This window comes from Melospiza georgiana, chromosome 3 (genome assembly GCF_028018845.1).
Source record: "Melospiza georgiana isolate bMelGeo1 chromosome 3, bMelGeo1.pri, whole genome shotgun sequence".
NCBI classification, from domain to species: Eukaryota; Metazoa; Chordata; class Aves; order Passeriformes; family Passerellidae; genus Melospiza; species Melospiza georgiana.
The window spans coordinates 59534848-59555719 of NC_080432.1; the positions used below are offsets into that span (position 1 = coordinate 59534848).

The 20872-nt window shown below is 40.9% G+C and overlaps 1 protein-coding gene across 2 annotated transcripts in view; it reads right to left on the reverse strand.

Moving 5' to 3' along the window:
- GREM2 (gremlin 2, DAN family BMP antagonist) overlaps positions 1 to 20872 on the reverse strand; it is a 40939-nt gene that overhangs the window by 3312 nt on the left and 16755 nt on the right. The window contains exon 1 of one of the 2 annotated variants that reach the window (XM_058020516.1): positions 1771 to 1851. The exons of the other annotated variant lie outside the window; for it this stretch is intronic. Coding sequence (XP_057876499.1) covers positions 1771 to 1838 — 68 coding nt within the window. The 5' untranslated portion in view covers positions 1839 to 1851. Of the gene's footprint in view, positions 1 to 1770; positions 1852 to 20872 lie in introns of those variants that run through there. 2 annotated transcript variants of the gene reach the window in all.

Consider the following 20872-nt stretch of genomic DNA (forward strand, 5'->3'; position numbering starts at 1 on the left):
TTCAGCCAGAAACGTTTCCTCCTTCTCTGTGAAATCCTGGGCCAAACAGCTGGGCAAACTCCTGGCTAGCAAAGGCTCTAGAAACTCTTGCCAAGATGGTGAGAGTTGATTTGGGATGGCAGGGGAGAGGGGAAGTGAATACCAGGTTACACAAAGTGCACACCCATGTCTCTTTAGCCCCCGAGTCCCAGCCCAGCCTCATTCTCCACAGAAGTAGCAGGGGGTGTCCAAAAAATTAGTTTTATTATTTTAAATTGCTTCTTAAGTTTCTTAGGGCTCTTATGGCACTTACAGGCTTGTATTTGTTGTCTTTGTATGAGGCCAAAACCTTGATGGATTTATTTTTGCAGTAAGAGGAAATGCTTAAACACAACTTAGAGAACTTCACAAATGCAAGGCCTCTTGGGAAAATGGTTTAAGAAGGTTTGTAAACATGAGAGGATTCAATATTTATTTTAGATTTTAAGGAATAGGTTAGAGCATAAGCTTGTTGCTAAGTTAAAATAGTCAGCAGATGGCAAAAATATTTTTTCTATGGTTGTCTATTACGTATTCTTGTTCTGTGGAGCATCTCTTGCCAGCTCTTGTCCAATTCATTTTAGTAATGGGTCTCAATGTGCTTCCAAAACATCAGACTAGGTGTACTAAATTTCCTTATAAAGTCTCACTAGTGAACTGCTCATTTGGCAGTTCATTTCATACCAGTCTCCCTGGGAAAAGAGAACAGAGGGGCTCTTCAGTGCCAGAAGTGGGTGCACAGAAGCTTCCCATCCAAATCTTTCTTTATTCTGACTGAATATTTTTATAGTGTACAGAAGATAGTCTTACCCCTCTCCTCACAGTAAAGCTTCAATCCCTTCCAATGATTTTAATCATTGGAATGATTTTATTTTTTTTTTTTTCCTTTAGAGAGATACCTAGGCCAAAAACTACCATCACACCGGTAATTAGTATGTCTAATGTCTAATGTTCAGGATGTTGCACAGGTCATCTGGAAAACATGCCACTTTCCAAACAATGACACCAAAAGATCAAAAAAGTGTTTGTAGTAAAGGTGCAAAAGAAGACAAGAATAGCAGTAACAAATGCTTCTCACCTAATAAAGCAGACCTAACATGTTTAACTTCTGTGGAGATAAAGAAAAGGAACTACTCTAGCAGATAGATAACATTGCTTAAGGTTATTTTCTAAGTCTACAAGATCTCAATGTCAGACCTGGGCTAAGTTTCTAAGGGGAGAAGCCTGAAGTGCTGAAGGAAACAAAAGTGCCAATCGTATAGCTGTAAACAGAGGATGTTCTGATGCAGAGTTAAATATCACCCAAGTGTATGCTTGAAAGAGAGCCACCTTTAAATGGAAATCAGTGCTTCTAAACCACAAAAAAGTTCATTTATCTGCAACCATGCCATCTCCCCACTGAACACCCAGTGTAGCCATGGGTACTTTAAATCAGTGGCCTATTTTCACACTGCTTAGCATTCAGCATGCAAGTCCAGAAGTTTTGTCCAAGGTCTTTAAACGAAGCAAGACTAGACTTGGCTTTACAGGCAGGTATTGTCGCCAAGTCCACTGGATGTCAACCCACACAGCCAGGCCAAAACCTAATCAGGTAATTAGTTTCAGTTGAATATAGTGTTCCATGCTTCCTTTCAAATTGTTCTCATGTTATTCTGCACTGATGGCTGCATTTCAGTAGTAGATAAAACAACTGATTCCCGGTGCTTTGTGTTTTATACAGAAAGGGGAGGAAAAGAAACCAGATTTACAAACCTTTGTCTTCTAGAAAAAGACAGAGGTGAGCTCTCCACAAGATTCCTTATGCCACATTTCTCAGGCATACTCTTCTACTCTTTTGATACACAAATACTGCCTCTCCAGTCTCATTTTTCTGATCCTGGCACAGAAGAGGACAGCAAAGGTCAGAAGGAGAGACACACCCTTTCCCCCACCCCCTCCTCTTTTCTTGGGATGATCTTTAAGGGTTTTTCCAACTTTCACGGCTCTACAATTCTATGAAACCCTGTGTTACCACGCCTGCCCTTTCTCTTCATAAAATGAAACTCGAAAGGACATGTTTCCTTTTTGTCCCAAGACTGGTGGTCAAGCAGAAATCCTATGTAGGAATTAAGGAAAGCTGACAGAGAACTAACAACAAAGTCTACAATATAGAGAAATACTATAGCAGTATTCTAATTGCTTAAATGGTTTTATGTAGGCATGGAGAGTCACTCAATAGAGTAAATAGGATTTATTCAGTAAGTCTGTGTTTATAACTAATAAAGCATTATTAATCAAAGCCACTATTGTACAGTTATAAACCAAATACTGCAATATGTGCAAGTACTTCTACAGACAGGTAGGAACACACCACCTATTTCTCATTGATCCTTATCAAACTTGAATTGAAAATATTTACATAACGGAGTAATGATCCATTCTACACTAGCAGGTCAAATGTGCATTCTGTCAGATCGTGGAATTTCTAATCACAGCGTTACCCCTTACTAGCCTGCAAATCACCCCTTTCTAAGCCCTGCCATACAAATCCCCTATTCAAGCAAGTAAGGGTGCAAACAAGGTCACACGGTGCCAGCAACTTGCCAAGGACTACACATATATTTTCAGCACTCGCATGCAAAGAGAAGAGAAACTTCAGGACTCCCAGAGAAAGAGAACATTTTGGCAAACTGAATTTGAGCCCAAAGCAGGATGGTGAATGCTGTCTGTCTGCAGACAGAGCGGGATGAGAAGAAACACAAAATGTATTGGAGAAGAATCTGGCTTTTGGCAAGGACAGGGCTGCTCTGCCCTACTTAGATGGAACAGAATGAAACAGCATGTGGCTGAGACCATGCAAGTGAGAACTGCCTCAAGAGACCAACGCCCCTACAATGTGCACCAGCGCCAGCCTGGGCCCCCCCATTCCTGCTGCACTGGGGGTCCCCATAGCAGACCTAGTGGCAGGTCCCTTGTGACAGTTTTCAACTTCTTCAAGCATTGTTGCCAGCTGCTGCCAGTCCCCCCCACACCTTTTTTCCAGCTGAGTATTACTTAACCTTAGACAAGACACCCAGCAAGGCTTGGCTGCATTTATATATCACGTGGCAAGTTTTTTCTCCCTGAGATAAGGAAGTCAGCATCAAGTATGAGTTCATAAACTCATCAAACCCAACATGCTGGAGCTCGGCTGTCAGGCTCAGGAGTGTAAAAAATCCTAGGCGTGGAAGCAAGACTGTCAAAACCCAGCTCTGTCATTCAGAGGTCACGTCACTGCTGGAAGGGGAAGACCCAGCATCACTGTGTCTGCCCCTAGCTTTATTTCTTATTTGCATCCAGTTACTGTGTCCTAAAGTACCTACCAATCCAGGCTCCCTTTCCCATACCGATCTCCTGGCCCTATAACTCACGCATTCTTGAAAGTAATCCAGCTCCAGAGCAGGACAGGCAGTAATGTAACCCCCAAAATTGCTTACAGTTTTGTGCTTAAGAAAGTTCTCTCTGCGTTGGAGCAATGGATTTGCTTTCAGAATTCAAGATCATAGTTTTCAGAGAAGTCTCCCTGAGAAGAAGTGGGTGCTATGGTCTGAAAGGCAAGGCAGGAGGTAACACCCATGCCCATCTGTGCTGAGTGGCTGCTCTGATGTTTCATCCAGTTTTCAAAGTCACAGCCAGTTTCTCAGCTCACTATGAAGATTCTTACTGGGAATTACTGTTTTGAAGATCAGCCTACTTCAAGGTTGCAAGTGGACAGAAAGAAAGAGGGATGTAACTGAAAGATCATTGTGATATTTTGTGTTAGCTGCTCGGAAATCAGGAGGTGTGAGACCCCCTGTTTCCTTTAGCACCTACTTTGTAGCACAGACAAAGCACTCAGCATTATCAGCATTCCTGGAAGCATCCAACTCTGATATAGGTATCATACAATCATCTCTTCACCAGACCTTTGTGGAGGGAATTCAGAAATAAAAGTTGTAGGCAATTTAAAACAAAACAAAACACAACAACAACCAAAAAACCCCACCAACCAAAACAAAACCAACCCACAACAAAAAAATCCAAACTTGCAAAATCTGTCTTACCATGGAATTTGAGACTCTGTGTATTCAGCTAAATCAGAGTTTGGATTCATGAAGAAGATTTAGTACTATAAACCTATCATACACCCATCAGAAGTACAGTCTCAAGTACTGTAAGAGCCAGTGGCTGGGAAGTTGATAAAAAAATTCAGAGATTTTTTTCTGCTTTTTGAAAAAATTCTATTTAATTAACAGCAGAAGAGCTTCCCTTGGACAAATATTTCTCTGTGACTACCAGCGAAAGGCAGGCATTACAGACTAGATTAAATCAGGTCCCATTAGGTAGTACAATACACAGACGGCCACATTTGACCACCCGTATCACCTGCTTCCAGTTTCCACCCTGTAAACTTCAGAGACATGAGAGCTCTCCTTAGAGATCACTTGAGCATGGCTGAATGCAGGAAGCCCTGTTCCAAAAAAATTGTTTCTAAGGCCCCTTTACTTTCCTATTAGACCTAGTCAGAAAAAGAATCTGTATAAACCAGTCATATGTATAATAATATAAGAACACGATGTACATGGTTAGTTTTCACATTTAAGATGGGACACAAGAAGTGTTCCTTGAAGACAAGCCAGGCAATAGCTTTTCAAAGAACTAAAACTTGGCTTTAGAAACAGATGTGGATAGCCAGGAAATATCAAATTCTCTACCAGAAAGCCAAAAATGCTATTTATTTAATTTATTAATAGTTAGGCATGATTCTAATGGTACAATGTTCTCATAAAGACTTCAATAAAGACTAATCAGGCATCTTTGTGCAAAGGAGGTATTTGGTGCTAACTTTTCTCTTTTAACTATCCTTTGGAAACTATTTCTCCCATGTCACAACAGCATTAGCAATAACTGAATACTGTACTGTATCTCCTGTTGCAGAGACATGGGCGTCTTATTAAATCATTCCATCATTAATAGATTCCCATTACTAAATTGCCAAGAGTGAGGCCAGCTACAACAACAAAACACGCAGGAGGCTGGGCAGACCAAACTTTTAAAAGTGTAGAAACCACAATACTGCAACTAGGATTCAGTTATTCAGATCTGCATTGTAGCAGTAGTTACCATGTCCTGGGAGTACAACACATCACTTTTCAAAACCACTGCACTAAATAAAAAAGGCAGTAATTATTTAAACACAAATATCTAATGCCATTACTGCAATTTACAGGCAGAAATGTTTCCATTCTTGTCCTCTAAGAACCTTTTACAGTGATTTGAAAGAAAGCTATTTTGTTGCATCACAGCCCTAACAGAGGATGGCTGGGGGGAAAACATTTCTTTCAGACTTAATAAATTCCTAGTACCCTCACTGGCTCGCTTGAATGGAGACCCTTCCTCCTCTCCATCCTCCTCTCTCCCTTCCACAAAGGAGATCCACACTCTTCTCTTGCACCAACACCTCTCCCCCAGAGAGCCAAGACTGCCTACAGGGCACACCACAAAGCTTTGAAGGAGCCAGGCAAGGTTCTCCTGCAGGCTGGACATCTCAGGAGTCACACTCTACTGTGCAAGCTCTTGCTTTGTTTTTCACAAGGGGGAGATGAAGTTAGCTTTCAACAATGCCAGCCTGCATTCTTCAGGACAGCATTTCCCCAGTAATGCCAGAACTTAGAAGTTCTCCTTATCAAGGTAGCTCCTGCAAACAATGAACCTGAAGTATTGAAAAATAAAGTAAATCATCAACAAAATGGAAGTGTGTAAAAGACACTGGTGGAGACAGTCTACGCTAGTTGAAAGGATGCTCCACTGCACTAACTCAGCTCTCACTGAATAGATTTTCTACTACCAAGACCTTTACCTTGAATTTTCCCTGAAAAGACAGGGAGTTTAAAAGAATTTTTGATCCATGCACAAAAATACAAGAGGAACCAACAATTCAGCCAATTATTCAGCAATATGTTATGTGTTATTTTTAGCACAGAAGAAATAATGAAGAAAACTGGAAAGTAAACCAACCCTTGAAACTAAAACTAACCAGCTTGAATGTTGGATTTTTCCTTCTCATCTTGTCCTCTCTCTTTCTTATCTGCCTTTACTGCCAGCAGAAATTCATGTTTTATTCTTCCCTTCCAGAATTTAACAGAAGCTCATTCAAACCTTGTTTAAATGTATCTGGTCATTTCATCAGTGTTACAGGATCACACTACTCCAGCAGTTCTTCTTTGCACTCTCATCCTGCCACAAAGTATATTGACCTAAATATTGTATAAAATATTGTTTCACTGATTTATAGTATTCACCTCTTCATAGGCTGAATTCTTCTTATCTTGCATAGCATTTAAACCTGTGATTTTTTGGTTTTTGTTTTTGTTTTGTTTTGTTTTGGTTTGGTTTTTTTTAAGGAGTATTAGTGCTGGAGGAATAGAAAGAAGTTTCTCTTTTTTTAAACCAGGACCAGAAGTTTGTGAGGAGGGTCACTGAAGAACCTGGTTGCAAACTGTAGCTCCTGAAGACCAGAGAGAGGGGAAGGAAAGTATTGATGAAGTCAGCCCTGGTATTTTGACATACTTTTATGATTAAGGAGATGGAAATAGGGTTAGGCCACTTGGAATGAATATAGAGAGGTTGTCAGGGAAGTAGAAATGAGACAAGGAAGGTTGAGGCCATCTGGAATTAAATCTGGCCAAGTATGTCAATGAGAACAGGAAGGGCTTCTTCAAACGTAACTATAGCAAAAGGAAAACCAAGGACGATGTGGATGCATTACTAAATGGAGTGGGGATGCTGGTAACAGAGGACACAGAGTGACTGAACATCTTTGCACTGGTCTCATAGGACATCTCTTAGGCATCTCTGACCCAGGAGACAAGCATAAAGGACTGGTGGAAGGAAGGAGGATTGGGTTAGAGAGCACCTAAGCAAATTTGACATCCACAAGTCCATGGGCCCTGACGGGGCCCTGCGTCCATGAGTGCTGAAAGAAGTGGTGGGCACCATAGCAAGGCTGCTCACGATCATCTTTGAAAGGGTATGGCAGTCAGGAGAGGTGCCTGAGAACTGGAAGAAAACAAATGTCACACCAGTCTTCAAAAACTGCAAGAAGGAGAACCCAAGGAGCCCCTGGCCAGTCAGCCTCACCTCAACCCGGAGAAAAGTGATGGAGCACCTCATTCAGGAGTCTATCTCTAGCCACAGGAATGGTGATCAGGAGAAGTCAGCATGGATTCATAAATAAAAAATCATGCTTGACCAACCTGATTGCCTTCTGCCATGAAATGACAACCTGTATAGATGAGGGGAGAGCAGTGGATATTGTCTACCACAACTTTAGTGAGGCTTTCAACACCATCCCTCACAACATCCTCATGGGCACAGTCAGGAAGTGCAGGCTGGATGAGCAGACAGTGAGGTGCATTCAGAACTGTCTGAATGACAGATCCCAGAGGGTTGTACCCAGTGGCACATGGTTGTGTTGTCACTTGTGGTGTTGCCCAAGGTCCAGCACTGGGCCCAGTGCTGTTCACCTTGTCCATCAATGCCTCAGGTGAAGGGGCAGGTGCCTCCTCAGCAGGTTCACTGAGCACACAAAGCTGGGAGGAGGGGGCAGTACCCCAGAGGGCTGTGCAGCCCTTCGGAAGGAGCTGGGCAGAGAAGAACTGACTGAAATTTGTCAAAGGCATGAGCAGGGTCCTGCACCTGGGGAGGAAAAGCCCCTGCACCAGCACAGGCTGGGGGCTGAGCTGCTGGAAAGCAGCTCTGAGGAGAAGGACCTGGGAGTCCTGGTGGACAGCAAGCTGTCCAAGAGCCAGCAGTGTGTCCTCATGGCCAAGAAGGCCAAAGGTCTCCTGGGATGGATTTGGAAGAGCATTGCCAGCAGGTCGAGGGAGGTGATCCTGCCCCTCTACTCAGCCCTGGTGAGGCACATCTGGAATGCTGGGTCCAGTTCTGGGATCCTCAGTACAAGAGAGACATGGAGCTCCTGGAGCAGGCCAGTGGAGGGATACAGGGATGATGAGGGTGAGAACATCTCTCTTATGAGGAAAGACTGAGGGAGCTGGGCCTGTTCAGCCTCAAGAAGTGATGACTGAGAAGGGACCTCATCAATGCCTAAAAGAGTCTGAAGGGAGGGTGCCAAGAGGATGAAGCCAGGCTCCTCAGTGGTGCCAAGCAATAACACAAGAGGCAACAGGCAGAAACTGATGCATGGGAAGTATCATCTGAATATGAGGAAGAACTTCTTGAATGTGTGGATGAGGGTGCAGTGGAACAGATTGCCCAGAGAGGTGCTGGAGTATCCCTGACTAGAGACATTCAAGAATTGTTTGGATGCAGTTCTGTGCAATGTGCTCTAGGATGACCCTGTCTGAGCAGGAAGGTTGGACCAGATGCCCCACTGTGGTTCCTTCTAACCTTACTTGTCCTCTGTGATTATGTCCATGATAAATACCAGTGCTTCCCAAAAAAACACACACACATATAATAGATGCAATTACTAAGGCCCCAACTGGAAAAAAATAGCGTAGGAAACAATGCTGCAAGATTTGTTGGTCTGGGTTTTTTTAAGGCTAAATGTTAGCCAGGTAATATAGTGAATAAAGGTACTATCAGCTTCATATGACGCTGTATTTATCAGTAGCAAAGATTTTGATTCAACAATTGTGTCAACATTTATCATTTTAAAACAGGAAAAGTGAAATAAAGAGAAGAAACGAAAGCTGCAAGAAATGTAAAAGCAAAGTCGTCCTACAGTACTTGTCGTAATATAGAAAGGCCTTTTTTAGGGGATTAGGAACACGCATAACTCTGAATACTAGCAGGTAACTGGAAAAAGGGGGGGTTTTTTGTATCATTATGATTAAAAGCCCTAAATTTTGTTGCTATTTCAGCTTCAGGAACTTGTGGTTTTAGAACCAACCACAGACAAATGTCTGCCTGGTGAGCACATGTGAATTGTCCCAAGCAGAGTGAGATGTCCTACGCAGAAGTGTCTGGGTAGTCATCAGTACTGGCAGCATATGCAACACTGGGGGAAAAAAGGGGCAGTGGGAGGAGGGAAAAACCCACAAAATAAAACCAGATTTCTGCTAGCTGTCCATGAGGCTGATTCTCTTCCTCACAACCTGGTTTTGAAGAATGCTACAGTCAGGGGGTGGAAGGAATGGATACAAGGAGAAGATCTTTTTTGGAAAGGACTGATATTTCTCCTATGAATTTAAAAAATGTCTCCCCTCAAGAGCGAACTAAGTTGAAAAGATACTTGGTCTCCTTCTCAGTGTTTCTGAGCTTTACAGCACAAGATAAAGAGCCCCAAAGAGGCAAGTCAGTTCTGTAAAACTGACAAACAGCAAGTAAAAACAGCCTACATTTAACTTTATTCTTCTGTGTTGAAGGCAGCTGTTACACTCCCATTTGGCAGCATTTCATTCAGGAGAAAACAGCAGACTTCTGCCCTTGGGAAACTAAAACTAAATATGAAGGGAAGCGGTGACTTGAGCAAACGTCTTCATTTGTGACCATCCCTCAGCCTGTTGGAATGGAGGACAGTCAACACAAGAATGGGGAAAGTTCAGCATTTAAATACAATAGCTCATTTCGTTGCTTCCTCACTGGAGAATCGATGCTACAAAAGACTATTTTGCAATGAACAGTCTCAATTATATTTTTGTTGTTTGCATTACAACAGAACATAGAAATCTCATCCAAGACCAATGCCTGACTAAACAACACAAATTCAAATGTTTGTAGACTGACTTGGTGACCAACATATGGCGGGACCAGAACTGAGCTCAGAGGGGAAGTGATTTACTGGAGGTCAGAAATTAACTGAGAATGGACTGTATCCAACATCTTTCAATTGCACTGCATGGCACCAATACTCTTCTTTTTGCAAACAAACAGAGATTTGTTACCCTTAGGCAAGCTTTTCTTTAAAAACATCATACTCTTGTAAATGAAAATCGTTCTGTATGAAAATTTCCAATATAGTTTCCCTGAGTTATGATAGAACAGGGATGGAGTTAGGAGCTTCACTTCTTCATATTTTCAAACAACACACTACTTTTAGAATGCACAGCTCATTTTCTAGCCTCAATAAGGGAGATGACCATTACTCTTCAATATATGTTCCTTACTGTACTTGCACTATTCTAAAAAGAGGGCATTTGAACAAGGTCTGTTCTAGGAGAAAACTGAGGTCTCTAAAGCATCATTAACGTCCTCAAAAGAAGTGCTTGCTTCTCTTAATGATCAGGAAAATGCAAGTACTTCTAAAAATCAACAGGTGGCATGCAATCTTTTATAAAAGAAACACTAGATTAACCAGCAGAGAAGTAACATTTAAAATTTCCAGATTTTCTGGTAGATTCAGATAGTTTTATTCTTTCAGGCTCTCTGTCAAGATGCTATCCTCAGTTACCACATTATGATTCTGGTCCTGTTCCTGTTTGAAAAATCTAAAATGTTATTGATGGTCTAGTCTTTATATTATGAATTTTTGTAAGCCAGTATCCTATTTATAGAGCTGAAACACAGACGGTTCAAATAAGAATTGGTCCTATACCAACATCCCACAGGCTAATCTTTCTATTAGGTAGTATGCAAATTCCCATACGAACAAAATTTCAGCTATGTATCCCACTACTTTCCAATCTGTCACTTGTAAGAACCATTCCAGCTGTATTTTCATATAGTTGTCTTAAAAATGGCATAGATTTATTGCTTGGAGCATTTTTCATTTACATTTATTTCTGATTAAATGTGCTTGACAACGCATCAGTCCTCCTGACTAAAACTTGCAGCAGTTCTGGGGACAGACTGCAGAAGGTCTGTGCTAACGAGCAAATAAAACAAGTGCTGACCCCATGTAGCCTGCTAGCTCCAACCAGGTCTATGCCATGCAAACACATAACTAAGAGCCTTACCAGAGTTATTAGTGTCACAGAAAAGTACTTTTAACTCCTCAGTGAGGCTAAATCTAGGGAATCCTCTCATCCTATTTTGCCTTTCCTTCAGTTTATAAGCAACACATCTGACAACTCCTCACAATTAATATTTTTTTTCCTTCTGCCAAATTTAAAATGGGTTGGACAGCAAGGCAGGTTTGGAACTTCTATTGCATGGCACTAAGAGTGTTTTATCTCCTAGGGTACACAAAGAGGCATGAAAAATATTTCAGGGAAGGAGATGGGCAGAACAAGTCAGTGGTATCAGAATTTAGAGCAGGAGTGTGAGTAGTAAAGGGAACGTTTAGGGTTACTGTGGTGGACTGGCACACTGAACACACCCATAGAAAAATCAGAGTTCGTGAGCTTTTATGTTCACATGTAACACAAGACACCTTGAAACGGCAGCAGGTCACCTCAAATCCATTTAATACATTCTTTAACACATTCTCTCACCCAGGCCCAACAGTGTAAAGCTTGTTTGCACTCTGTGTCGATGCATGCCAGGCAGGAACAAGTCACTGCTGCACACCACACACGGTATCACCCTTGGGTTCATCCTGTAATATTGTGTAACCCCTTCTGTTCACAAACTCAGTTGGAGAATTACCAGAGGTTTTCTGCTTCTTTCCCTAAGAGCACCAGCCCTCTGCTTGGCTTACTTTTGCAGTTACTTTTTGTGGGTTAACCAATGCCCCCTCACTATCCCTGTTTAATTAGTTTTGTTTCAAATGTTTAACTCAGCTGTGGGCTCTGCTCTGAAAGGAACCTGCTCACTCAGGGTGTCTACAAGAAAAACTTGATGTATGCAACTGAAACATCATTAGCACCTATAAGGGCTGAAAAGTGCAGAAACCACGTGCTCTGACAGAGACTTTTTCTGTGTTTTTGCAAGCCCATGAACAAACGTGACATTTGGAGTTGAAAACCTTTAGAGTTACACGGCTTCTTGCCTACCCTAGCCCATCCACCAGTTGATGCCTTGATGCAAGTTCTTCAGTTTGCAAATATTTTGACCCTTGTTTTTAAGTTGTTTTCTACTACATAAAAAAAAAATTTACTTCACGACATGTCTATTGACATTTCCAAAGTGACAGTAACCTTTTTGACTGTCACAGTTGTCAAATGGACCAAAAAAAATCACATTAGCTCAACAGCTGTCAAAAGAAAAAATCTTTTGAGATGTTATGAAGTCAGGAATACAAATAAGATTTTAATTATATATGCACTGTCAACATGAAATGCTAAATACCTATACATTTCAATTAATTTTCCAGAAATATTAGAAAACATTTAGCACACAGAATAAAAGGGAAAACTGCCATTTATGCACTGTTATTGGCATGTGTGTCACAACTAAAAGTAAATAGAAGACAAATTTTCAGTTAAATGCTGTAGGATGATTTGTAGGAAATTTAACATCCAAATACTGGAAATTTACTTCACTCCTCCCACTTCACACTGCTGGCAACACATGTCTGTCCCACATCTATGTTCTCGTGGCTTTGATTCATGCTCAGATCAATGATTCTCCCTCTGTCATTACAAACAGAATGTAAATATTTGCTCTGTCTGTATTCTGGTTTACAGACCTGACCCACTACTGAATATGCAGGCTGTAATTCAATCACAGAAGGATCTGTTGCCACGTGTAAATTAGGATTTTATGTTTTATGACTTAGGCTTTGCAGAGCAGTCATCTTCCTACTCACCTCCCCCTCTCCTTGCCCATGACTGAATTATAGTTCTGTCACTAATTGAAGCCTAGTATTATTCTATTTCTCCTCTGCAGAGAGAAAGACCAGAGCTATCATTCTGAATACACAGCAAGCCACAGGAGCCTGAATGAGGTACTCTAATGACAGGTCCTCCTCCACAGCACATTTGCAGTCTTTCTGCTAATTAATTTGATTTCCTTTGTCTAGACTAACATAATACAGTAAGTTATGCTCATTTAAAGGGAGATCGTTGGCCTCTCAGTTCACTCCAAATGAGGAAGAAAGAAGAGTCAATAGACTGGAATCTGGGGGAGACTGACTGACTTTGTCCTTGACTACACCATTGCTTATGTTTTCACTTGACCAAGACTTTGTCTCCAGGAGAACCCGAGACAGCACTATCATCAGAGGAGAGACTATAATCAAAATCAGATATCGTCGGTATGTGCATGGCAAGGCAGTGGCAGCTACACAGAACGGTTCTGTCTATGATGGACTGCAGTCAGCAGCCTTCTTCCTGCAAATCACTTGGCATTTGCTGTTCACAGCTCCTGACATCCTCGGAAGGCTGAAAAAACATGTAATTAAAAACACAAGCTGATTTCTTCAGACTCCCTTCACAGCACAAAAGGAGATTCATTAGTGTGCCACTGGACTAGTAAACCAGAGGCAAAGCTAGTGATGGAGTTAAAGAAGTAACTTCTTCACTATTTGGAAGGCAAGATCCACATCTGCCAGTTTTGACAATGATTGAACCTTAGGAGCAGGACAAAGTCTCAGAACTGAGCTGTCAGTCAAATACAGAACTTGGGAAATGGAATGCTGCATGATAAACAGACGATCAGACCTGGATTTGAAAGTTCAGTCTTCTGAGTCATCTGGGTAGATCCAGTTTTAAAGCCAGCATGAAAAGTGACAAGAAATCAGACATCATACAGGAGCCCTGTGGGGTGGAATGAGTTCAAACGCTTTTTAATAACAGCAGGGAATATCTTCCCCTATGACAAAAGAAGAAGGGAGAATGCTGACAGGGGCAATCACCAACCACTTCTGCTCACACATCCACAGAAAAGTGCCAGAGCTCCCCTTCTGTAGAGAGTTTCAGGACCACTCCTATCTCTGTAACCCCAGTTGCACTTACAATTTTGCAGCATTGGAGAGGAAGGATTCCAACTTCATGACTTACTGGCAGAGAGGTTATTTTTTGGCTCATAGTAACTGGGCACCTTCTTTACTCAAACACAGGCAGAAGATAAACTGCACCTGGAGGCTCGTTATTAACTTATTCTGACCTTGGATTTTTTACAGTGTTTGGCCACAAGCCATTCAAACTGTGTCACCACAGTTAAGGTTTGAGTATTTTTCCATTATTGATGCTTTCAAGCTCAGCAGAAATAGACAATAAGTGAAAGAAAATCTGAAGATTCTTCTCTATGGCTCTTTCAGAAAGCTAATTTCAGAAAGGTCAGGAAAATATCTTGGAAAGAGTTAGCCAACATCTATCTATAAATTTCAGTGTGAGATTGCAAACTCCATTTCTCTTCCAGGTCTATTCAAGGACTCTTCCCCAGATCTACCCTAGGCAGCTCCTCCTTGAATCTAGACAAGAGAGAGGCAACACTTCTAATCCGGTAATGTTGGATGACCTCATGTTACTACACAGAAGGAAAAAGATACCAAGACCCCATTGCACTTCAATGCTTAATTGGATTGAGAGTAATGAATGGTCCAAGTGAAGTGACAAAGAGCTTCCCTTCTGACATGACTACAATGTGAGATCCTAGCTAACAAGTCCATGTATGACCAGTAAATGCAAAGCCGATTGGGAAGAGAGGGAATGAGCGATCAGGAAGGTTACCCATTCATGGTTTGCTTTAGTTTCTTTTCTGTTCTTACGAAGTAGTCAGAGAACACAGGCATTACAGGTCACACCATTCTACTAATCCTAACCACTGAGTGCTGGTTCAAGCAATCACATATTTCACACTGAAGCAGCAAGGGAGTTTGATCAGACGAAGGTTTTGTTCAATCAGATAAAAGTGCTTGTAATGGCTCAGCAACCAGATGCCATCTGTGCCACCAGCTAAGTCTCACTGTGTCTGATTATAGCTAAATAAGGTTGTCCCAAAGAAAATGCTCTGATCCATAGATTTACTCTGGTTCCTAATGAGTGATCTCACACACACCTCACATAGATGATTTATGAGTGATTTAGACCAAAAATACAAAAATCATTATGTACACCTATGAACTAGACTTTTCTAATATTTTTTCCTATGTCTTGGCTAAACAGTAGAATTTTTAAAGAAGTTATGCGTCATATGGGATTAAGAGGATAGGTATCTAAAATAAGGAACGAGGGAAAATATCTTCTGACACTATGACATATTGAAAGCCTTATCCTGATATTGGAGCAAATACTAACATTGACCTATGTCTCCACTTAAGATTAGCTAAATAATAAGATTCTGAATTGTCCCTTTTTTTTTCAAAAAGGAGTTGAAGGGAGCAAAAATTGGTTTTAAGATACTATCAATGTAAAGTTACTAAATCCTCAAAAGCCAAGACATTTCACAGAATTAACATGAAGCACATTTTTGTCTCAGTAATGGGAAAACCCTAAAAATGCATGTCAATTCAAACTACAGCCTTCAGGTGCTTTCAGTCTAAAAATGTCTGTATCTCTTTCAGTGAAAAAGTATCTTTGAGAAAAAGTTTTGATCAACACTTCTAAAAACCTTCATTCCCACTGTGTGAAAAGACAAAAACAGTTTCAACTGAACTTACCACAATTCCTGCAGTATGATGGACCTCAATGGGTCAGTGATAACCACAGCCCCATGGGACTTCCTACACTTGTATTTTGAAAGGAGGCTCAGTAAAGAATTTGGCTTAGGAAAACAAGACTCTCTTCCCTTACTTAGCCTCAGAACAACAGCTTTTGCTTTGAGTGATTATTTCAGCTTCTGTAATTTTTTTCCAGCACAGATATAGAGAAGCTCCATACATATCACATCAGTGATTTGGGCAGCATGAGAGCATGGTGAATGTCAGAGCAGCAGAATAATAACTACGAAAAACATTACAAAAAATGCACCTAGCAAAGGTAAAGCCAAAAGCAGCTCACCTGTCTGGAAATCTGCTAGCTCGGCAAAAGCTCTTCTTAGAGGATCCTAAGAAGCTCTTAATTAGCACAAAAACTGAAGAGTACTAATTGCTACTTGGCAAAACTCTGCTTATTAAAAACACAGGGACATTTGTGGGGCTTTTTTCCTTTTGATTTTCAAAATAAAACACTTTGTTTTACAACATGAACGACACAAAAAGCTACATCAAAGCAAGTGCACATTTCAATATCTACATCTTTGTTATAAACTTGAAGAGGAGGAAAGCTTACGTAAGAAAATTTAAAAAAAAAGAGAAACAGGAGTGAGAATTAAATCATTAAACTGTATGGTTTAAGCAGAATGTGCAATGGCACTTCTGACTTAAAAAAGAAAGTGAGACAGGTGATTTTGAAATAACAGAAACACTTTAGAATGCAAGCTACTAGTGGATTTAGAGCATAACTGTACAGAAGACATAAAGATCTCCCCTCAATACTACAGTTTTAACGAGGTCTTCTCTATCTCTATTTTCCACCCCCTCACAAGAACCAAAATATTATGTGTTTAAAGCTGCTTGCCAAATCCATGGCAAAGCATCTAAGAGAAACAAGAGATTTAGAGACACATTAGAAATAGGTGACAGGGACATAGATATCACTTGAATCAATGTCAGCAATCCAGAAAACATCTGTTCCCACACCTAAAAAGCCTCCAGTTTTATTCTGGACTGTGACATTGCTTATGTGTCCACATGTGTTTCTGTAGGATGCCCAGATGTACAGCTGGGTAGGTGATGATGCTGTCTGCTGCCATTCACCCAAATGCTAGATGAAATTTGGGGGCCTCTCAGCAGTTCCCCAAGAGCCCTGCTTTGTCATGTGTGTTTCACATACAGCCACCATTGAGTGGAAGATGAACAGCACAAACTGCTTGCTACCAGTCATCCAAAAATGTAGCCAGTGGGGGACGCTACTTATCTTTCTTGTAACAAGACTTCCAGCAACATCTTCCCTGTTTATGAATGTAAGCTCATGGTTTCAGTACACACATGAAACGGAGATAATTTGACCTGCCTTCCCCTCCCATTGTTAAAAAAACCCCAAAAAAATAAAAAAAACAAAACAAAAAACCAAAACAAACAAACAAACAAAACCAAAAATAAAACCAAAACAAAACCAAACAAAAAAAAAACCCTCTAAAAGCTGCAGAAAAGGTTAGTGAGAAAATGCAAAGTACAAATAGGCATTTAGCATATTTTACAGTTAAAGCTGGATTATGAGGTAGGCAATAAACACAAAATTGCTGGACCTGAAGGGAATTACAATACCATATTCAACATTGTTTTGATGTCATTAGGTTTTGAGGTATGGAGGGTGAGGTCTTTATACAGGGATTTAAGATCCCTGTATTATAACATCCTCCCTGACAGATTAAGAAGGTCAATTGTTCTAGATTTTTGAGTCCAAATGAAACTAATCACAGGCCAAAACACTAAAACCTATGCCTTCTTCCCTCAGTTTTAGATTCTGATTAGAATACTGCAGCATATAGGTTCAAATATATATTCCCACTATATATAGTCATTTTAGGACAGCACAACTCCACTTTCAGGAAGAGTAATGACCCATAGAAAACCCTGTATTTGACCGGGGGAAATAACCAAAACAGCAATTAATGTCAGCGGGATATATTTCTGAATGCCAACCGTGCCCCTCTGAGATAAAGCTTAAATCATCTTAGGCTGTCACCCACTCCAGGATGCAGTTTAAGTCCTCTGGACTGTGAGCCACTGTCACTCCGCTCCTGATCTCACATTCCCCCCCACCCAGGACACATGCATGTGTGCAGCCACACAGGCAGCAAGACAAGTTTGCTGCTCCAGCCAGAAAGGTTTGGCTTTTTCTGTTCTGCCTGCAGCATCAGTGGTGCTGCCGGGCCCCCATGCCAGTGCTGGGCTGCTCTGCCTTCCCAGCTCCAGCCTACAAGCACGCTGCCTCCAACCAGCGGCCACACCACACCCTGATACTCCTTCCAGACTGGGGCCTGGGAACGCTGTCACCCAACTTACCTGTTCCAGGGCGGGGGAGGCTAATGTAACCGGGAGGGTGTGGCTGATAAAGGCGGCGCTGACAGATGAAACTGCATGCTCTGGCTTCCCATGAGAGATGCATGGTCCTTATATCTAAACGGCTTGATGGCAGTAGTACAGTCTGTACCACTGCAGTGAGAAGGATTAATAATAATAATAATAATAATAATAGTATAGAATGTGATGAGTAGTACCATTTCAGATACCTGAGAATGCTAATCATAAATATGTTTGTTTAGCTTGAAACATCAGAGACAGACCCTGTGAGAGATGCACACTCCTCCACAGCGGCCAATGGGGGCCAGGTGAGATATGTGGCAAATTTGAACAGGCACATGTGTTAGGGCAGCTAGCTTGCCATAAAAACCTCCTGCTATAAAGACAGGAGAACTTGATTATAGCAAGTGTCTTAAACAGTACAGCTCTAACTTACAACTAGATTTCCAAAAATGGTATGTGCAGTTTATCTCAAGTCCTCAATGGCTATGGGGTACTTTAGAAGAGGATCCTGTATCTTATCTTGAAAATATGCTCTGCAACTGTAGTGCAAAACTAAATATTAAACATGGAAAAAGAAACATGAAAATTTACTCTAATTTCTCCATCCTTCTGTCTGACTTTGGAGTGTCTTGCCTTTTAAGTGCAAAGGTTTCTACTGCCAAAACATCAGGGTTTTAAGTGATTAAACAAAACCACTGGTTACACTGCAAAAAAATTATCTATATGATATATGAAACACTGACGCCTTCTGCTTCACTCTTTCTCCATTATCAATATCATCCTACCTGCCCTAACATCTACCTTTGCTGGATTCTCCATGCCTGATCCAGAATCTAACTTGGAAGATGGTGACAGGATCGTTCTTTTTTTCATGTGAAGATGCTACATATGCCCATGCAATTAGTGCAATGCAAAATTAAATAAAACCAAATTAAGGACAAACAAACAAGCAGAGTGATTTGGCAAAAAAAGCTGGAGGAAGCACTTTTCCATTCTCTTTCCAAGTAACGGATTTGCCAGCATACTCATGAGACAGAACCAAACTTTGTTTTTTTGAATCTGTCAGAAGTTCTAACACATTTCGAATGCAAATATTTGTCCAACCTTCCTTTCAGAACAGAGCCCTAGAGCTGTAAAAAGAGCTGGTCACTTGTTCTGCTGTTGAACTCGTATGGATTTTTACCCTCCTTAGGCAAAAGCATAAGTTGTGCTTTGACAGACATGGCAAGAGATGGAGTGATGGTGCTAACACCTGAAGAAGAAAAACACAAGGCAAACATTCAGGAGCATTCATTCAGCAGAAGGCTGAAGCAGTCTGTTCCTTTGGTCCCAGACTGTTTCTCAGGTGATGGCTTCAGTGCCAAAGAGCACCAGCTTGTACGTCTGCCACCATACAGACACCACAATCACCAGCCAAAGGGAACATGCCTTATGCACAGAACTTGTTTATTAAGTTTCTCCCTTGATACTGTACAAAGGCACCTTCATTCTCCAAAAGCCTGGGTGATTCTGAGAACCACGTGGGCTAAGGCTTTCCATTTAACTACAGCCGCTTTTATGCAAGAATAAATGTAATATAATTAATAGTCAACAGATAGGACTAACTCTCATGCAGGTATGGGAGCGTTTTAGTAATTAGGACTCTGATTAAGACAGGGCAGCTTTAAACTAACACTGTAGAAGTTAAGCAAACACTTAACTAGCTTCCTGCATTCAGGCCTAAAAGCCTGTTAAAGTTACCAGACCTTAGAAGAAAAGTGAGGTAATGTATCCTGCACACCAGCAATTCATAAGCAGCAGGGAACACACCCTCTACCCACTTGTAATTAGAACTAAGAGATGGAAATTGTACAGCAGTTGAATAAGTTTGAAGTTTGGACCAGTTGGCATTTAAACAGGGAAAGGTGACTGCCATCTTAAATGTATAGCTCTTATTTTTAATCAATTGTGAAGCAATATTTATTCTTCTAAAAGGCTCTGTACTTCACTGACAGCTTTTTGTTCAATCAGCTTCCATACAGTCCCTCAGTTTTCTATTGTTTCAGTGTGCACTGGTGCCTCTCACAATGGTCATCACGGTAATACATTGTCCCAACACATTCCACACTAGACAAGAAACTCCTCTGCACCTGGAATTTAAAACAAAAATCCAAAAACAGAAGCTAATCCAATTTATATGCTAAACTCAGATGTGTGGCCACCACCCTTCGCTGATGGTACACTGAAGATGTTAAGGACAAATCAAGAGTCTGTTTTTGGCGCCGAAAACATGGGTGCACAAACACAGAATGGAAAGTAGTAAATTATGAACTAGTTCTGGGCACCATGCCTCAGGAAAGCCATGCAGTCTTCCCAAGGGGAGGCAAGGAAGAAAGACAAGAGCATTTATTCACACAGAAACCAACTCAATGTGGCAAGATTGCAGGAATCAGTGCTCTTTAATGCAAAGAAGCAAAGTCCAGAGGAGTGATGTTAATAGCTTTTAAATGCATACTGGGCAATAGCAAAGAATGAAATTATGGTTTTAGTCTTCATAGATTTGAATGTAGTAATGTTAGCAGATAAGATTTCAGGCAATATTCCTATTAGCAAGCACCATGATACAGAGAGTGAGGCATTGGAATTGATTTGCCTAAATTTGTAGATTCATCATCAGGATTATTAAGGAAAATGTGATGCAAAAGGAAAAAAACAAAATCACATTTGCCATAGATTACATTAGATTAAATGGATCCTAATAAGCAGGAGAAGAGCCAGACAACTTCACAAAATTCTTTTAATTCAGTTTTAAGTAAATAGATATATATACATATATAACATAGAATAATTATTATCTGCCAAAGGACCATTTTTAATAGCTTGTAGGAGTGTTTTTTTGCCTAGTTTTGTCATCTCTCTTCTCATCCTCCTAGGCTTTTTGGTTTTGTGCTAACTATCACAGAAATAAAGCACCATTCTTTTTGCTACAGAGTCACCAAACCACTACTCAAAGCCAGCCTG